The 19204-nt window shown below is 45.6% G+C and overlaps 1 protein-coding gene across 1 annotated transcript in view; it reads left to right on the top strand.

Moving 5' to 3' along the window:
* Positions 1–19204, top strand: part of SCIN (scinderin) — a 145578-nt gene that overhangs the window by 81409 nt on the left and 44965 nt on the right. The window contains exons 5-6 of the mRNA XM_068235087.1: positions 16–108; positions 16604–16736. Coding sequence (XP_068091188.1) covers positions 16–108; positions 16604–16736 — 226 coding nt within the window. The remainder of the gene's footprint in view (positions 1–15; positions 109–16603; positions 16737–19204) is intronic.

Raw genomic sequence — 19204 nt, forward strand, 5'->3', positions numbered from 1 at the left:
TGTTCTATTTTGCAGGTGTTGGGGAAGAAGCCGCAGCTTCCAGCAGGCGATGACAATGACGATGAGAATGCCGATGTCTCCAACAGGAAGATGGCCAAACTCTACATGGTAAGACTCGGACATCGTACATTATTTATGTGTCGGATGTCTTCAGATTTTTTTTGTATGGCACAAAGGGGGCGCAATGGCTGGCTGGGGGGCTTATTTGGGTGATCAAAATCAATGATTGTAGGCAAGCTTTAGATATATTTTGCCCACAACAACTCAAATTATGGCTAACTAGTTCAGTAATGATAGCAATACATTTACAAGGGATTGTGCAAGGACTGTGGGGTATTTATGGCAAATAGATAGGACCCTTGGTTTACTTACCGCCTACATAGACTCAGGCTGACATGGAGAGTTCTTTGCAGACCCATCTTGTTTAGTGTACATTGGTGAAGCCTGGAAACAGTTAACTGTATATTGAGAGAGGGAGGCACTCAGATGGAGCACAGTGATTCCCAGCGGGGGGCAGTACCCAAGCATGCCCCAGGGTAGTGCCGCCTAAGCTTCTTGCTTTCCAGACCTCGGTGTATTCATCCAGAGAAATAGGAGGGGCTCAAAAATAAATACAACTTTAAAAACAGTTCAAAAGGTAAGGGATTGCCTATGCAAAGATGGAAGTCTGTAATCATTTAAAAAAATTTTTTTTTTAAATAGTAGCACAACAAAAGACAACACGTTTTGTGAGCAGCAACCCTTCTTCAGATCAATGTTGGGTCTATTCAGCAATTGTATGTAACAACAAGCGCCAGTAAGAGCAACCGACCTTCAGAATGTACTCACATACCTGAATTGGGGCAAGTGTCCCCCACATGTGCTGTTGGTTGTTGCATTGGTGCAACCCGGGTTTGTGCAATAAGTTGGCAAACCACCAGTGGTAAAATTGGCCTTATATGCATCTTAAAGAGACACTGAAGCGGAAAAAAAAAATCTGATATGATTTGTATGTGTAGTACAGCTAAGAAATAAAACGTTAGGGGCAGAGACATAAGTCTAATATTGTTTCCAGTACAGATTTAAGAGTTAAGAAACTCCAGTTGTTATATATGCAAAAAAGCCATTGAGCTCCACGACTTTCAAAGTAGCAGAGAGCTCTGTCTTCTGAAGCTTATTATCTCAACTGTCAGTCACTGTATTTTCTTTTTCTCTCCAGAGGACGGGTCAATAGTTCACAAAACTGCTCTGTAAAAACATTTAGAAAGCTGAGTAGTGTGTAAACTGCACATATTAAAGAATGATGCAGTGTTGTAAAAAAAAAAAAAAACTATATAACTGCTCCTGCTACTAATCTTCTAGTAATTATCTGTACTACACAGCCAATTCATTATATCATAATATGTTTTTCTCTTCAGTGTCTCTTTAAGTGGGCATATGTCCTTTTTTAGAAGAAAATAAAAAGCAACTCCATAGCAGACTTAAGGGCTGGTTCAGACGGACGCTTGCGGAGCGTTTACCGCAAGCGTTCGGACCGTCGCGGTAAACGCTCCTATTCAAGTGAATGGGAGCGTTTACACCGAGCTTTTGTGCGCTTTTACCCGAACGCGGCGTTCGGGTCCCGATTTTCGCGAGCGTTTGGGCTGCCCCTGGAAGCAACATGTAGCTTCCAGGCTAATGTTCCCCTACGGTGAAAAAAAAAACGCCACTGCATCACGACGCGACCGAAGGCTACTGAAAGCCTGACCGCGCAGCCGCCGCAACGCCCCCAGACGCGACGCTACGCAGACGTCCGTCTGAACCAGCCCTAAGATGGGTACACACGCACAACCAATGTCACCCAACAGAGATTACGACTCTATTGTTCGACTGACAGTTTGACAGGTTAACGCTGCACAGACGTGTTTCTAGCTTTTAGGCTAGCAACCTGTTCTGTTGATAATGGGGAAGAAGGAGCAATGGAGCAGCAGGCGGGGAGAGGGAAAGAGCGGCACCCTTGGCAGAGTTGATTGGCGATGCACCTAGAGGGGGTCGGAGGCCACTGTACACACACTAGATTTTCGTCTGTGGCAGAGAACAGTCATACATGTGTACACCGCTTTATGCTTTGCCTTGTGGTTTGCATTTTTTTTTAATCTACTGGATGCTGCATTTTTTGCCAAAAACATATTACTTTTTTTCACCTACTTATTGCTACAGATAGAAAAAAAAAATGCAAACACAATATACAATAGAAAACACAAGCGCAGATGCATTTTTGTACACGTGACGCTGTATGCTGAATGAGCCGTAAGTCGCCTCGTCTCCTGTTATTGAAAAAAAACGAGGCGCATTTATGGAATTTTTTCTTCTTTTTTTTTTTTTTGCTGTTTTCTCTTTACTTTTTGAAATCATTCTAAAAACAGAAATGGTTTGAGGCCTGGAAAAAGCAAATCATAACTTCTAAACAAACACACGTGTTGGCAGGAATGTCGCTGAACACGACCTCGCTACGAGACAGGAAGTCGCGCCTCGGAGAAATCCCCGCAGACTCGCATGTGTTACTGTTTTACAGAAAACATTGAAAAACACTTCCCTGCTTTCTGTGCTAAACATAAGCAGCAAGTGGCCTGGGGCCTGAATCACTAATTAGGGATATAAGTCAGCCAACAAACATGAATCGGAGTTATATAACAACTGCCCATTAGGTGGGAAAAGTTGGCAATTGTCACCCGTGTCAGGTCCGACCATAATGAAAGGCGGCTTCTGTATGGACGTGGGGTACAGAGTAGTGCTGACCAGCTAAGTACGAGACGAGTACGCTTTCACGTAAGTTTTTGCAATTACGCCCATATGTAATTACTATTTGTAAATTCTAGGGATGAGACGAGAAATCCGGCAAATCCACAAGTCCATTAAATATCGGGAAATATTCGGGATTCGTGGATTCAAATCCCGACGCCATTTACCGCTCGCTGATACGTATATGGAAGACCCCTATACCCTGCCACCTATACAGAAGGTACATATACCTTGCTACCTATACTGAAGGCACATATACCCTGCTACCTATACTGAGGGCACATACCCTGCTACCTATACTGAAGGCCCCTATACCCTGCTACCTATACTGAAGGCACATATACCTTGCTACCTATACTGAAGGCCCCTATACCCTGCTACGTATACTGAAGGCACATGTACCTTACTACCTATACTGAAGGCTCTTACACCTTGCTACCTATACTGAAGACACCTATACCTTGCTACCTATATTGAAGGCCCCTATACCCTGCTACCTATACTGAAGGCACATAACCCTTGCTACCTATACTGAGGGCACATATACCCTGCTACCTATACTAAAGGCCCCTATACCTGCTATGTATACTGAAGGCACATATACCTTGCTACCTATACTGAAGGCCCCTATACCCTGCTACGTATACTGAAGGCACATGTACCTTACTACCTATACTGAAGGCTCTTACACCTTGCTACCTATACTGAAGACACCTATACCTTGCTACCTATATTGAAGGCCCCTATACCCTGCTACCTATACTGAAGGCACATAACCCTTGCTACCTATACTGAGGGCACATATACCCTGCTACCTATACTAAAGGCCCCTATACCTGCTATGTATACTGAAGGCACATATACCTTACTACCTATACTGAAGGCTCTTATACCTTGCTACCTATACTGAAAACCCCTATACCTTGCTACCTATACTGAAGGCCCCTATACCCTGCTACGTATACTAAAGGCACATGTACCTTACTACCTATACTGAAGGCTTTTATACATTGCTACCTATACTAAAGGCACATGTACTTTACTACCTATACTGAAACCCCCTATACCTTGCTACCTATACTGAAGGCACACATACCTTGCTACCTATAATGAAGTCCCCTTTACCCTTCTACCTATACTGAAGGCACATATACCTTGATACCTATACTGAAGGCCCCTATACTCTGCTACCTATACTGAAGGCCCCTATACTCTGCTACCTATACTGAAGGCTCCTATACTCTGCTACCTATACTGAAGGCCCCTATACCCTGCTACCTATACTGAAGGCCCCTATACCTAGCTACCTACGTATACTGAAGGCCCCTATACCCTGCTACCTATACTGAAGGCCCCTATACCTAGCTACCTACCTATACTGAAGACACATATACCCTGCTACCTATACGGAAGGCCCCTATACTCTGCTACCTATACTGAAGGCCCCTATACTCTGCTACCTATACTGAAGGCCCCTATACCCTGCTGCCTATACTGAAGGCTCCTATACCCTGCTACCAATACTGAAGTCCCCTATACCCTGCTACCTATACTGAAGGCACATATACCCTGCTACCTATACTGAAGGCCCCTATACCCTGCTACCTATACTGAATGCCCCAATACCCTGCTACCTATACTGAAGGCTCCTATACCTAGCTAGCTATACTGAAGGCCCCTATACCCTGCTGCCTATACTGAAGGCTCCTATACCTAGCTAGCTATACTGAAGGCCCCTATACCCCGCTACCTATACTGAAGGCCCATATACCCTGCTACCTATACTGAAGGCACATATACCCTGCTACCTATACTGAAGGCACATATACCCTGCTACCTATACTGAAGGCCCGTATACCCTGCTACCTATACTGAAGGCTCCTATACCTAGCTAGCTATACTGAAGGCACCTTTACCCTGCTACCTATACTGAAGGCCCTATACCCCGCTACCTATACTGAAGGCGCACGTACATTGGTACCTATACTGAAGGCTCATATACCCTGCTACATATACTGAAGGCTCCTATACCTAGCTAGCTATACTGAAGGCTCCTATACCCTGCTACATATACTGAAGGCTCCTATACCTAGCTAGCTATACTGAAGGCACCTTTACCCTGCTACCTATACTGTGGGTACCTATGCCTGAGTACCTATACGGTGGGCAATTATACCACGGATCGAACACAATTCTTATGTGCAGGATTCATTAGATTCGTGATTCGAAAGGTTAGAGATATTTAAGAACCTTTTTAGCTTCGTATTCGGATTCGAAGAATTTGTGGATTCGGACCATCCCTAGTAAATTCAATAGATTTTGTGTAATCATTTAGCGTAATTTTAAATTTAGCGGTGAATAGCAAAGCCCCCATACATGTGTTAAGAAGAATAGCGGAAACAAGGGAAAGCGTTTTTCAAAAAGATCTTGTCGTTTTTGAGAGAATCAGTTTTAAAAATGCAAGGGAAAAATAGTTTTTTTTTTAACTCAGAAAAAAATGAGTTCTTCCTTTAGCATTTTTAAAATCGATTTTCTTAAAAACAACAAGGTTTTTTTTTTTACTTGTACCCACTGTTCTCCTTAACATATGTAGCGATTTTGATGACCATAGCATAATAGGGGGCTTTGATATAATTACAAAGTTGATTAAAATTTTTACAGAAATTTTGCATTATGATTTAGCATCGTAATTGCAAATTTTTATGTGAAGTGGTCTCCTTCTTCAGAGGGCACGGCGGGGGGGGGAAGCAACAAACATTGGTATAGGCGATTCTGCACCAATGCACAGCAAATAGTTCCTTTTTTTAGGTAAGTATGCAGCCAACACCAAAGGTAAAAAAAATAATCAGCAATGGAATGAGGCACCCAAGAAAGTATAAACAATTTAAAAACTACCTCCCTCCCTTATAAAGTTCCCTGGTGTCTAATGGCCCCCTCCATTTCCTATACAGTTCCCTGGTGTGTAGAGGCCCCTCCCCTCCCCTATACAATTCCTTGGTGTCTAATAGCCCCCCTCCCTCCCCTATACAATTCCCTGGTGTCTAATAGCCCCCCTCCCTCCCCTATACAATTCCCTGGTGTCTAGAGGCCCCTTCCCTCCCCTATACAGTTCCCTGGTGTCTAGAGGCTCCACCCTCCCCTATACAGTTCCCTGGTGTCTAATAGCCTCCCTCCCTCCCCTATACAGTTCCCTGGTGTCTAATAGCCCCCTACCCCCCCTTTACAATTCCCTGGTGTCTAATAGCCCCCCCCCTCCCTCCCCTATACAATTCCCTGGTGTCTAGAGGCCCCTTCCCTCCCCTATACAAATCCCTGGTGTCTAATAGCCCCCCTCCCTCCCCTATACAATTCCCTGGTGTCTATTGGCCTCTATCCTTGCCTATGCAGTTCCCTGGTGTCTAGTGGCCCCCTATCCTTGCCTATACAGTTCCTTGGTGTGTAGAGGCCCCACCCTCCCCTATACAGTTCCCTGGTGTTTAGTGTTTTCCCCTCCCTTCCCCATATGCCTTCCCTGGTGGTCTAGACCTTCTCCTCCAATATAGCTTCCCTGGTGGTCTAGAGAGGGACAAACATAATGCAAAGTGGGAAAACCACTTGAGGGCCAAATTTAATGGCTCTGAGGGCCAGATTTGGCCTGCGGGCCGGAGTTTGACATGTATGGTCTAAAGCAACTGTGTTAATAAATGTCTTTTTGCTATGATCACACATAGTGACACCCGTAAGATAAGCCATTTATTCACTTTCAATTTTATAGTTTTATAAATGGTTTTATACATCTGTCTTGACCCCAAATATTGTCAGGAGGTGGGTGGCCAATATGCCTTCTACAGGGAGCGAGCAGAAGGCGTATCCGTGACACCCGAGTGGAGGCGGGATCTCCCCACATAGCTTTACGGTTGGTTGTCTTCATAAGTAACCTTTATTTGTGAGTAGCTTTTCAAAAACTCTTTTTTTGGGTTCAGTTTCCAGTCTCTGACCTTACCGCGCTGATAATCTCATTGCTGAACCAATACATCTCCTGATTACACGAGAAGGTGACATTTCTGCAGAATCTCTGTTTCCTGCTTCCTTCTTATAATTAGCTTCTTATTCTTATCTTCCACAGAATACTTGCCTGCAATGCTGTCATACATAAGCTCAATATTTACATTACTTTCCCCTTTCTATAAATAGGTTAACATGACTTTCCTGGGAAAATGGAAGTGTTTTTCTGTTCTGTAAAAGAGTCAAACCAGGGCAGTGAGTTCCTCCTCCTACATGGGCAGTTCAGCCTGCTGTAATCACATGATCAGCGCCAGCACTGTAGAAAGGAGAATGCCGCGTCCCTCATACTCCTTCACCATGTCTTGGTTTTGAGTCGCTCCTCCTGGCGGTTCCAAGTTATTTTTCCACCACACCCTCCTTATTATGTGTTCTGTTTATGCCCCGCCCTCTACATCCACCAATTTTACAGCCACAGCATGTGTTCTGCAATACATAGAGGCCTATTGCTCTGCCCCCTGATGCTATCTCAGATCGCGTGGTTAATATGGGCGGACCCACACATTATATAGAAACAGTCAGCGCCCGTCAAATCAGGTCACAGATTTCCACTGTGCTTAAAGGGAACCAGAGACGAAGCACCCTCATGTATTTTACCATATATATCAGTGGGAACATTAGAGAAAACACCTACCCTGCTCTCTGTTTCATTATTTACTGTTCAGATTGCTTCTTATCAGACCTGATAAAATCCCCGACTGAGCATTCAGTCTGGCTTTGCTCAGGAATCTGTATAGCTGAGTCTGTCTTCTGTGCTGTCTTTGCAAGCCCAAGCCTGCCATCTTGTGGCTCTGCTCAGGAATCATTATAGCTGAGTCATTATAGCAAAGCCAGACTGAATGCTCAGTCAGGGATTTTATCAGGGCTGACAAGAAGCAATCTGAACAGTAAATAATGAAACAGAGAGAAAGGTAGGTGTCTTCTCTAATGTTCCCACTGATATATATGGTAAAATACATGAGGATGCTTTGTCTCTGGTTCACTTTAACTATCCGGATTACCATAGTAAAATGTGCACACCAACACCAATCAAAGGAATAAGGGCTGGTTGACACGGATGCATTGCGGGTGTTAAACGCTGTGTTTTGGGCGACGGGGAAAAGGGACGTTTTTAGGGATCAAGCACCGTCCCATGCAAGTGAATGGAAGCGTTTAGTACAAGCTTTTGCAGACTTTTATGACAGCCTGTCAGTAGATCCCGCTGTTTCATCTCAAAAGCAACATGCAGCATCTGCAAGTTGTTTGCTGTTGCGTTTGAATGCCCGTAAAATCCACTGAAAGCCAAGAAAAGCCCGTATGTCAGACACAAATCTGAGCCCTTTCCTGCAATAGCCACCACAGCTTATGCTGGTGTATGTGCATGGTGCACATGGATACATTACGTTAGCTCCCTTGTGCGATTGGTAAGATGCGCTATCTGTCCCAGGAGAGGACGTCAGGATGTGTGCTCCTAATCCCTAGATAGGTTTGATGCAATGAATGTTTGCCTGTCTGCACTATGCATGTTACAGGGCCAGAGTTAGGACGCCTACATTTACCTGGGTACTTCTGTGCAGTGTAGGTGACTAAGCATAAGAATGCATTCTTCTGTGAACTAAGACCCCGGCTTTTAACTTAGCTGTAGGGATAACAGTGGTGCCTGGATGAGTGAATCTGTGAATGCATTTGTTTGAACATTTGCATGCGAGAGTGCGAAGGGTTACTGATTTTTTGCTAATTATCTGGCCACACCCTCTTTAGCACCTCCCTTTCTTTAATAACTTATTTAATGTCCTAACTAGATGTGATGTGCCTGGATATATGTGTTTTGTTCTTGTTACTGACCCCTGTGGCTAGGGTCTAATCCAGTGCACTCCCTCCTTCCCCTGTATGTGTTTGTTAGCATGCACAAAGCTTATGCTGGTGTATGCGCATGGTGCGCATGGATACATTACGTTAGCTCCATTGTGCAATTGGTAAGATGCACTATCTGTCCCAGGAGAGGCCGTCAGGATGTGTGCTCCTAATCCATTGATAGGTTTGATGCAATGAATGTGTTTGTATGTCTGCACTATGCATGTTACAGGGCCAGAGTTAGGACACCTATGTTTACCTGGGTACTTCTGCGCAGTATAGGTGACTAAGCATAAGAGTGCATTCTTCTGTGAACTAAGACCCCAGCTTTCAACTTACAGTAGCTATAGGGATAACAGTGGTGTCTGGATGAGTGAATCTGTGAATGCATTTGTTTGAACATTTGCATGCCAGAGTGCGAAGGGTTACTGCTTTATGCTAATTATCTGGCCACACCCCCTTTAGCACCTCCCTTTCTTTAATAACTTATTTAATGTCCTAACTAGAGGCGATGTGCCTGGATATATGTGTTTTTTTAATAGCCACCAAAAGCCCAAAAAACGCAACACTCTCAAACGCTAAGTAATGAAAGCCATTAAAAGCCTTTAAAAGACATTAAAAGCTTAAATGGTAAACGTGTTAAAGGCGCGTAAAATACGTTCTTGAAAAAAAAACAACAACGGCGTTTGAATGTGACGCTGAGCAAAATCCTGGCAGAAGCTTGTGTGAACCAATCCTTAAGCTGGCCACTAACGGTCCAATTTCTAGCGAAAAATCCTTTGAGTGATCAGAAATTCTGATCAGATTGGTTGTAAATAATCTCAGTTGATGGGCACACTCAATTACAAACGATTATAAAAATAGCTGTCCGAATGGATTTTCGTCGAAACAAAATTTGGATTTTCTTGTTGGTTGTGATAGATAGGAAGCAAAGATTGGTTCGTTGATGGTGTAGTGAACGATTTTTCCTCCGATCAGAATTATCTGATCGCTCAAACGATTTTTCGCTAGAAATTGGATAATTAGTGGCCACCTTAAGGCTTACCAGCCACAAACAACCCACATTATAAGGCTGTATGGAAAGCTTTAGTACCCAGGTTTATCGAGCAGGTCCTCCAAGCAGGGTTCTCTTTACTGCCCGAGGCCACTGTCACCAGCTCCCCTTCAGTATAGGTAGCCTGATGACCACCCCTTCAGTATAGGTAGCCAGGTGACCCTTCCCCCATCCCTCCAGTATAGGTAGCCAGAGGACCCCTCCTTCTGCCTCTCTCCCCCTCCATTTAGCGATGGCCAGTGCGGCTCGGCGGCGGGGAGGCATACGGAGAATTACTCACCACTTCCGCGTTCCAAGCGCCGGCAGCGTCATGTCGTCAGATCTCCGCCTTCAATGCCGCCCACTGTGCTTCCTGATTAGCGGAAGCACAGTGGGCGGCATTGAAGGCGGAGATCTGTGACGACATGACGCTGCCGGCGCTTGGAACGCGGAAGTGGTGAGTAATTCTGCGCATGTCTCCTCGCCGCCGAGCCGCACTTGCCACCGCTAAATGGAGGGGGAGAGAGGCAGAAGGAGGGGTCCCAGGTGAGGAAGGTGGGGGATATTTCCCCCCTCCCCACCGCTGCCTCCACTGCCCCTCCTTCTAGCGCTGCTTCCCCCCTCCTGGGCATCTATACTGGGGGGAACTGTACTAGCTATACTGGGGGCAACTAAACTAGCTATACTGGGGGCAACTAAACTACCTACACTGGGGGCAACTAAACTAGCTATACTGGGGGCAACTATACTAGCTATACTGGGCACTATACTGGGTACTACCTACCTATACTGGGTACTACCTACCTATACTGGGCACTATGCTAGCTATACTGGGCACTATACTAGCTATACTGGGCACCATGCTAGCTATACTGGGCACTATACTAGCTATCTGGGCACTATACTAGCTATCTGGGCACTATATTAGCTATCTGGGCACTATATTAGCTATCTGGGCACTATACTAGCTATACTGGGCACTATACTGGCTATACTGGGGCACTACCTACCCATACTGAGCACTATACAGGGGCACTACCTATCCATACTGGGACTATACTAGCTATACTGGGGCACTATACTGGTGCACTATACTGGGGCAACTAAACTCCCTATACTGGGGCAACTATGCTAGCTATGCAGCCGCACCCCAGCCCCCCCCCCCCCCCCCCCCCATAGCCTGCTGCGCACGGCACTGTCCACAAGGTCGCGCAAACACCCGCGCGCCAATATATTGTCTGATATATGACTACCTTTAGAGCTGCAGTTTGTTATTCATTCTATAGTAAGTTTATTAACCTTTTCGGGACCGCGTGCATTAGATTCTACGCCGCACTTGTGGCTGTTCTAGCCTGATGCGGCGTAGAATCTACGCCGGCCCGCAGTTTCTGCTCCCGACACGATCGTGCGCACCCGGAGGGGGAGATTAAGCTGTCATATGACAGCCGACATCTCCCCCGAGTGATCAGCAGCCATCGCGTATGGCTGCTGATCACGTGATCACTACGATCGCCGTCCGATCATAGTGATCAGTTTGACAGCTGCGGCGGCAGGGGGGAAAAGAAGAGGATCCACTCACCTCCCTGCTGTTCCCGCGACGATCGGCGCCCCCCTCCGCTCTGGCCGGCATCTCTGCTCCGTCTGACGTCAGCCCTGGGTCCCGGCTTGATGACGTCATCAAGCCGCGACCCAGAACTGATCGTCAGACAGAACGGAAATGCCAGCCGGAGAAGAGGGTCCCGTGCGGCTCATCGCTGGAGCCTGGAAGGTAAGTGAAGGCTGCTGGCAGAAGGGGGGGGCCAGGCCACCATGGGGGGACACAAATCCAGGTAGCCACAGACGGGATCCGGCCGCCTGACCCCCCCAAACGCACGCACCCCCCTCCCGCGCAAAATGCCTGGTCCTTAAGGGGGGGTAGGCGGCCGATCCCGAAAAGGTTAAATAAGCACATTTCTGCTTTCACTAATGTTGCCCTTGCAGCGTGACACAGATTGTCTCCTGTCAGTTTCCGCAGTCCTCTGTAACTTAAAGAGAAACCGTGACCAAGAATTAAACTTCATCCCAATCAGTAGCTGATACCCCCTTTCCCATTAGAAATCTATTCCTTTTCTCAAACGGATCATCAGGGGGGTCTGTATGGCTGATATTGGGGTGAAACCCCTCCCACAGTGTGATGTCATGACCATGGTCCTGACAGTTTCCTGTCTGTGAACCTGATTGCATTGTGGGAAATAACAGCTGTTTACAGCTGACCCAGCATGGTGACATTTTTACTGCTGGCAGGTGATGTCAGTGGAAGATCTCCTTTCACTGACATCACCTGCCAGCAGTAAAAATGTCACCATGTGATAAATGTCAGAATGTAAATCAGGGAGAGGAAAGATGTTACACTGCACAAACACTGACGAAATCATTTAGACATAATTATTGTAAACATGAATCACTTTTTTTAATTACATTATTTTCACTGCAGTTCCTCTTTAATGCTTGTATCGTAGGAAGCACTTTGCATATTTGTGTGAGCAGCGACCGGGAGCAAATATTGAATTTTCATGTGTTCATTTCCATGGAACTGCAGGCAGCACCAAGACAAACAAGCAGCTAACTATAAATCTTACTTCTGATACCTTAAATAAACTGACATAGACTTCAGGCTAGCATTTTATGGCTGAGGCATTTTTTTTATTAGCTTAAAGACAACCCAAGGTCAACCTCAGGTCAACATGAAATACTTACCTAAGGAGAGGAAAGAGTGCAAAAGGGTTTTTGGGGGTGGCATACCTTAGCCGTAAAGTTGGGTGTTTAGCCTTGGGTGCTAAGCCACGTCACCCTGGCAAATCAGCAGGAAAGTCCGAAGGTAGTTTAGTAAACCTTGTTTTAAATGCAGTATTTGTTTATTGCATTTGTCAATTTGTCTGTCGATGTATGGGCAGGTCGACCAAGAGACAGATCTATCTCTGATTGAATGTGATCAGAGAATGATCTGTTGCCTGTCCATACACCATCGCCTGCCTGACCACCCCTCAAATGTAAATGTGTCTCAGCAAACCCCTCACCCACCGGTGCCCGTGCGGTGTAAGGCAGGTGGCATTCATTGCATTAGTCGGTCGTTGCGATATCAAGCACTGTTACTGCCACGCAAGTGACTGAGCACTTGTGACTGAGATAATTGCAGCATGTCTGATCGACGAATCTGAGCAGATTCAGCCTAAAATCAGTGGAAACAATGATCACGCATGCTTGTAACAGCATCGATGTTCATCCGATTAGATAAAATGATTGCATTGGCTGGTCGAGCGGGCTGCAAAAGGTAGATGTGTGGCCAGCTATAAAGAGGAACCCCAGTGAAAATAATGTAATAAAAAAGTGCTTCATTTTAACAATAATTATGTATACGATATGAAGAATGACCGGCACCATCCGTATTCTTTGCTCTTTTATTGCATAAATAAATCAACCATCAGCAAAATATAGCCATCAGCAACGTTTCGGAGGAAGACCTCCTTTGTCAAGCAAGGCATAGTATAAATACACAAGTGACTGGCATCATTTATATACTGACATGTATGGTAGAACGGCCTATCAAGAGCAGTTACACTACTGCCCAATCACTCAAGTCTATGTTACTCACGGACCTGATAGGGAACTCTGTGTCCGTTCATCCATTGGACGTTAGACCTCTCTGACTCCATGTTTGTGGTATACGCTTTAAAGTGCCCCTGCGGGTTAGTGTATGTTGGCCAGACTACACAAAAAATGAAGGTTAGACTCTCTTCACACAAACATGCTATACGAGAAAAACTTGTGGACCAGGCAGTGGCATATCATTTTGTCCACGCCTCACACACTGTTAGTCAATTGAGATATATGATTCTTGAGCAGGTATTACCACCCAGGCGTGGTGGGAATAGGGTAAAAAAACTTTTATATAGGGAGGCATATTGGATTAAAAAATTGATGCCAGTCACTTGTGTATTTATACTATGCCTTGCTTGACAAAGGAGGTCTTCCTCCGAAACGTTGCTGATGGCTATATTTTGCTGATGGTTGATTTATTTATGCAATAAAAGAGCAAAGAATACGGATTGCCGGTCATTCTTCATATCGTATAGACATCTCTGCAGTGCTGGCAGACAGACCGAGGCACATCCTACTGGAAGCAAAAGGAGAGTGCTGCACTACTACTTTCAACAATAATTATGTATAAATGATTTAGTCAGTGTTTGCCCATTGTAAAATCTTTCCTCTCCCTGATTTACATTCTGACATTTATCACATGATGACATTTACACTGCTGGCAGGTGATGTTACTGGAAGGAGATGCTGCTTGCTTTTTGGCAGTTGGAAACAGCTGGAAACAGCTATCTCCCACAATGCAACAAGGCTCCCAGTGTGATGTCAGAACCATGTTCCTGACATCACACTGTGGGAGGAGTTTCACCCCAATATCAGCCATTATTATTATTATTATTTAGTATTTATAAAGCGCCGACATATTACGCAGTGCTGTACAGTGTATATATATATCTTGTTACTAACTGTCCCTCAAAGGAGCTCACAATCTAATCCCTACCATTGCCATATGTCTATATTATGTAGTGTAAGTACTGTAGTCTAGGGCCAAGTTTAGGGGAAGCCAATTAACTTATCCGTATGTTTTTGGAATGTGGGAGGAAACCGTAGTGGCCGGAGGAAACCCACGCAGACACGGAGAGAACATACAAACTCTTTGCAGATAGTGCTCTGGCTGGGATTCGAACCAAGGACCCAGCGCTGCAAGGCGAGAGAGCTAACCACTACGCCACCATGCTAACCATACAGCGCCCCCTGATGATCCGTTTGAGAAAAGGTAAAGATTTCTCATGGGAAATGGGGTATCAGCTACTGATTGGGATGAAGTTCAATTCTAGGTTACGGGTTCTCTTTACTCCCTCTCCATGAAATTTCTGTATGGCAGAGATTGTTCTGTACGGCACAGTTGATGATGTCGCTATGTACAACATGAATAATAATAATAATATCACAGAGCCTTCTGTCATGCTGCTCCTACACTATGGAACTCCTTACCTCAGCAGATCACCACAGCTCCATCTTTAAATGTGTTTAACCACTTTGTCCTCCTTGACGTATAAAAACGTCAAGGAGGACAGGCGCGCTCCCGGCCGCGGAGTCGGTAGCCACGGAATCAATGTATCGGGCTGGGGAGCCCGATCATTGATTCCTCTCCCCCGCTGAAAAAGCGACAGCTTCTCTCGGAAGCTTCGCTCTTTCTGAAGCTGTGTCCCTCTAAGCGTACATTGTACGCTTAGAGTGACGTCATGTAAAAAAAATCGAGATTGCCATCTTGTGGCCAAAATGTAAAACTACATGTAAATGCCCAAAAACATTACAATACACCAATATTTCCCCAAATAAAACACTTTTAAAACCCACCCTCCCAAAAATGCCCACATAAAATGTTTAATAAAAAAAAACAAAAAAAACATTACTATAAAAAAAACAAAAACACATAAATATTTACCTAAGGGTCTAAACTTTTTAAATATCTATGTAAAGATGAAATATTTCTCTCTATTTTTTTTTTATAAGCTTGTAAATAGTGATGTATGCAAAATGGGAAAAATGCTCTTTTATTTCCAAATAAAATATTGTCGCGATACATTGTGATAGGGACATAATTTAAATGGTGAAATAACCGTGACAAATGGGCAATAACAATACGTGGGTTTTAATTATGGAGGCATGTATTATTTTAAAACTATAATGGCCGAAAACTGACAAATAATGATTTTTTTCATTTTTTTTCTTATTCTTCCTGTTAAAATGCATTTACAGTAAAGTGGCTCTTAGCAAAATGTACCCCCCAAAGAAAGCCTAATTGGTGGCGGAAAAAACAAGATATAGATCAGTTCATTGTGATAAGTAGTGATAAAGTTATAGGCTAATGAATGGGAGGTGAACATTGCTCGGATGCATAAGCTGAAAACGACTGAGATGTTAAGTGGTTAATAGATACCAGAGCCGTATGGGTCTGGCAAGAAGTTAAGCTGTATTGGGTAGGGGGGCATAATCAAATACTCACTGCGCCTCCTGTTCCCCTCCCCTGTTGCTGTGCCGAGTGTTGTCACAGGACAGCAAGGCGCTCGCTCCTCCCGTGTCTCCTATCAGTGCTCACGCCGGGGGCGCAGGAACGAGCGCGCTTCTGTCCTGTGACATCACCTCGCGGCCACAGGGAGTAGAATGGACATATTGGGCATGCGCGGCGCGGTATGTCCGGGTTTGGCGTTGCCCAGTATTATGGGACTGACCAGAGGAGAACGCCGGAGGACAGAGGGGAACGAGAGGCGTGGTGAGTATTTGATTATGCCTACCAGGGCCGGTTATGGGCTTTTTGCTGCCGGAAGGCAAACTTTTGAGGATGCCCCCCCCCCCCCCCCCGAATTGGAATGATTGCACAGCACCCGACAATTTGCACTGCATGTTATAGCTGTGGTGAGCCCCCAGAAAAACACCCTCAGTATAAGTAGGTAGCCAGGTATAGGCGCCCCCAGTGGTAGTACAGTTACCCCCCCCCCCCCCCCCCCCAGTATAGGTTACTCAGGTACAGTTACCTCCAGTATAGGCTGGCCAGGCACTCTCTTCACTTCCTGTTCCTGCCTGGTGCTGTTCCCAGACTTCTGCTGCCTGAGGAAATCGCCTCACTTGGCATCATGGGCGGACCGGGCCTGCCCCCTACACACTACACCTTCACTTGTTACCAGATGCTTTCAGTTCTGATATCCTTTAAATCCAGACTGAAAACCCACCTGTTCAGTTTGGCATGTGCAGAAATATAACTTTATCCTCTGTGTTAATACTTCATCCTATTACCAACTACTGAATCTGAGTCCTATGGGAGAAAAGCGCTATAGACATGTTATTGTTGTCGTCCTGCAGGTCTCGGACGCCAGCGGTTCCATGAAGGTCTCGGTGGTGTCGCAGGAGAGCCCGTTCTCTAAGGCCATGCTGATCTCCGAGGAGTGCTTCATCCTGGACCATGCGGCCGACAAGAAGATCTTTGTGTGGAAAGGTCAGACTTCCTGTGTGGTTAATGTCAGCACCAGGCGTGCCAGTTATATAATAAACTGCTGCCTTCTTCTCCCGTGTCACACTGCCAGCGCTGCCAGGAGGGGGAGGACAAGGAGAGGTATTGTGACATCACAGGGGACACTCCCAGCCACGTGTGCTTCAGTAATATAACCATTCTGATAGGAATTCAATAGAGTATTACATTAAAGAGGCCCTGTAGTGACATACAGTAGAATGCAGTAAAGAGGCCCTGTAGTGACACATAGCAGAATGCAGTAAAGAGGCTCTGTAGTGACATATAGCAGAATGCAGTAAAGAGGCCCTGTAGTGACATATAGTAGAATGCAGTAAAGAGGCCCTGTTGTGACATATAGTAGAATGCAGTAAAGAGGCCCTGTAGTGACATATAGTAGAATGCAGTAAAGAGGCCCTGTAGTGACATACAGGAGAATGCAGTAAAATATTCAGTACACCCACTTTTACAGCAATGTTCCTGGTTTTAGCATCAGAAACGCTTCCTATAGCTAAATATTGCTGTATATTGCCCTCCCAGTGATGCTAAAGGTACGTACACACTTTTTCAAACAACTTGTACTCCAACTTGTTGTTTGAACAACAAGTTAGACGTGTGTATGCGCCGCTGAGCGATTGATAACAGCCGGTTTGCCCGATCTGCTGAGCGGATCCATTGGACCAACTGTCGTTTAAACGACTGTTAGGTCCGTACATGTGTACTAACGACTTGTCATTTGTCCGACTAATAGATGTTCAAACAACACGTTGTTTGATCAGTTGTTTAATCTAGTCCATCGTTCTATCCAGTCCTTTGCCCATTATCAAGTTAGTTAAACGACATGTAAATTAGGTAAATTAGCATATCAGCCGCTTTGTTGGTCAGTGTGTAGAGGATGTCTGAACGACTTGTTGTTTGCACTTCAAGTCGTTTAAACGACAAGTTGGACGACAAGTTGTTTGGAAAAGTTGAATGTGTGTACGCACCTTTAGGCTGCTTTCACAGATGGACGTTGTGGCCTGACGTTAGAGCAGCCTGTAACGCAGACCAACTCACAGCAATGACAAATCAATGGGCTGTTCACAGTGCCCACGTTGCGTTACAGTATAACGCTGGACGTTCTATGAAAGTGCAGCATGCTGTGCGTTATACTCTTATTTCACCGCGTTAGACTGTTTGCACATGCGCAGTAATGTCTTTTTCTTTTTTTTTAATTTGATGCATGCGCCATTTTCGTTCTATCAGTACAGAGACGAAAACGGTGCACCAAGAGATGCATAACGCTGCTCTATGTAGCGTCCACCGACATCACCACCATGCGTTGCGTTAGGGGCGCGTTTTGCCACCTTAACGTCCCCTGCAACGCAACGTCCCACTGTGTAAGAGCCCTAAAACTGGCAATACACTGGCCCGATTTGCCGCTGTTTCGACAGCAGATTCAATCACTGGGATCGAATCTGCTGCTAATCGTTCGCGCTACACGCCGAATTTCGATCCATTTCGTCCGATCCCGTCGATCGCTCCGTGCAGAAAATTACCGTCGATCGCCCGCGGGTAGGGAGCGCGTCGCTAGCGGCGTTCGAGTGCCTGACGACCGACGCAATAGAGCGGCAATACATTACCTGCTCCGCTGGCGTGACTGCCCCCGGTCACCGCTGCTCCGTCTCCGCTCTGGTCTCCGGCATGCTTCAGTTCCTCCTGCCCGGCAGGAAGTTTAAACAGTAGAGGGCGCTCTACTGTTTAAACTTCCTGCCGGGCAGGAAGAATTAAAGCATGCCGGACCTGGAGACCAGAGCGGAGACGGAGCAGCCGTGACCGGGGGCAGTCATGCCAGCGGAGCAGGTAATGTATGCGGGAGCGGCGGCAGCAGCACCACCACAACAGATTGTGAACGGTTTCAGGCTGAAATCGGTTCACAATCTGTTTGCAGTAAAGGCAGCCATACGATCCCTCTCTGATCAGATTCGATCAGAGAGGGATCTATCTGTTGATCGAATCTGATGGCAAATCGACCAGTGTATGGCTACCTTTAGCCTAGGCAAATTGGCTATGCGGAATTCTCCTCGCTGAGAAGAATTCCACAAACATGAGAATGTAAATCGGGGAGAGGAGAGATTTTACACTGGGCAAACACTGAATAAATAATCTATAAGGCCTGGTGCACACCAAAACCCGCTAGCAGATCCGCAAAATGCTAGCAGATTTTGAAACGCTTTTTCTGATTTTTCTGTAGCATTTCACCTAGCATTTTGCGGTTTTGTAAAGCGTTTTTGGTGTAGTAGATTTCATATATTGTTACAGTAAAGCTGTTACTGAACAACTTCTGTAACAAAAAACCGCTGCCGTTTTTCAGAGCGGTTTGTGTTTTTCCTATACTTAACATTGAGGCAGAAACGCCGCCGCAATCCAAAAAATGCCTCACCCCGGGAGTATGCGTTTATACAAAACGCCTCCCG

The sequence above is a fragment of the Hyperolius riggenbachi genome, chromosome 5 (genome assembly GCF_040937935.1).
Source record: "Hyperolius riggenbachi isolate aHypRig1 chromosome 5, aHypRig1.pri, whole genome shotgun sequence".
Lineage (NCBI taxonomy): Eukaryota > Metazoa > Chordata > Amphibia > Anura > Hyperoliidae > Hyperolius > Hyperolius riggenbachi.